This window comes from Egretta garzetta, unplaced genomic scaffold (assembly GCF_000687185.1).
Source record: "Egretta garzetta isolate BGI_Z169 unplaced genomic scaffold, ASM68718v1 scaffold733, whole genome shotgun sequence".
In the NCBI taxonomy this organism is placed as follows: domain Eukaryota; kingdom Metazoa; phylum Chordata; class Aves; order Pelecaniformes; family Ardeidae; genus Egretta; species Egretta garzetta.
The window spans coordinates 107,505-108,565 of NW_009259186.1; the positions used below are offsets into that span (position 1 = coordinate 107,505).

At 65.9% G+C, this 1,061-nt stretch overlaps 1 protein-coding gene across 1 annotated transcript in view; it reads right to left on the bottom strand.

The window, feature by feature from the left end:
• Positions 1–492, bottom strand: part of LOC104123456 (putative cation exchanger C521.04c) — a 5,928-nt gene extending 5,436 nt beyond the window's left edge. The window contains exon 1 of the mRNA XM_009635707.1: positions 189–492. Within this exon, the coding sequence (XP_009634002.1) occupies positions 189–492 (304 nt within the window). The remainder of the gene's footprint in view (positions 1–188) is intronic.
• Between the last annotated feature and the right edge of the window lie 569 nt (positions 493–1,061).

A 1,061-nucleotide genomic window follows, 5' to 3' on the forward strand; every position in this document is an offset into this window, starting at 1 on the left:
TGCACGGGGGATGGGGGTGCCCAGGGGCGGAGATGGACGGGGGTGCCGGGTTCGTGGGGCTCAGGGTGCGCGGTGTCGCGGGATGCGCGGGGATGTGGGGTGCGTGGGAACGGGAGGGCGTGGTATATCGGGGTGCAGAGGGAACAGGGTGCGCGGTGTAACGGGGTGCTACAGGGACAGGGATGTACAGGAACCGGGGTGCGTGGTGTATCGGGGTGCATAGGAACCGGGGTGCGTGGTGTATCGGGGTGCATAGGAACCGGGGTGTGCAGCGTATGGGGGTGCACAGGGGTGCACAGGAACCGGGGTGCGTGGAGTATCGGGGCGCACGGTGTATCGGGGTGCACAGGAATTGGGGTGCGTGGTGTATCGGGGTGCAGAGGGACGGAGATCGACGGGGATCAGGGTGCGCAGTGTAGCAGATGTGCAGGAATGTGGGGTGCATGGGAACGGGGGTGTGTGGTGTATCGGGGTGCACGGGGACGAGGGCATGGGGTGTATTGGGGTGCACAGGGGTCGGGGCACGGGTTGTCGCAGGGTGCACAGGAACTGGGATGCACGGTGTGTTGGGGTGCGCGGTGTATCGGGGTGCACAGCAAACTGGGGTGCATGGGGACTGCAGTGCACAGCGAGCTGGGGTTCATACAGGGCTGTGCGCCGGGAGTGGGGTGCACGGTGTGTCAGGGTGCAGAGGGGCTGGGGTGCAGGAGAATCCGGGGTGCTTGGTGACCAGGGTGCAGTGTATTGGGGTACAGCGGGACCAGGGTGCATGGTGTATTGGGGTACAGCAGAATCTGGGGTGCGTGGTGTATTGGGGCACACTGGGAGGAGGGTGCGGGGTGTACTGGGGCACACTGGGAGGAGGGCACGGGGTGTACTGGGGCACACTGGGAGGAGGGCGTGGGGTGTATTGGGGCACACTGGGAGGAGGGTGCCTGGTGTATTGGGGCACACTGGGAGGAGGGTGCCTGGTGTATTGGGGCACACTGGGAGGAGGGTGCCTGGTGCATTGGGGCACACTGGGAGGAGGGTGCGGGGTGTACTGGGGCACACTGGGAGGA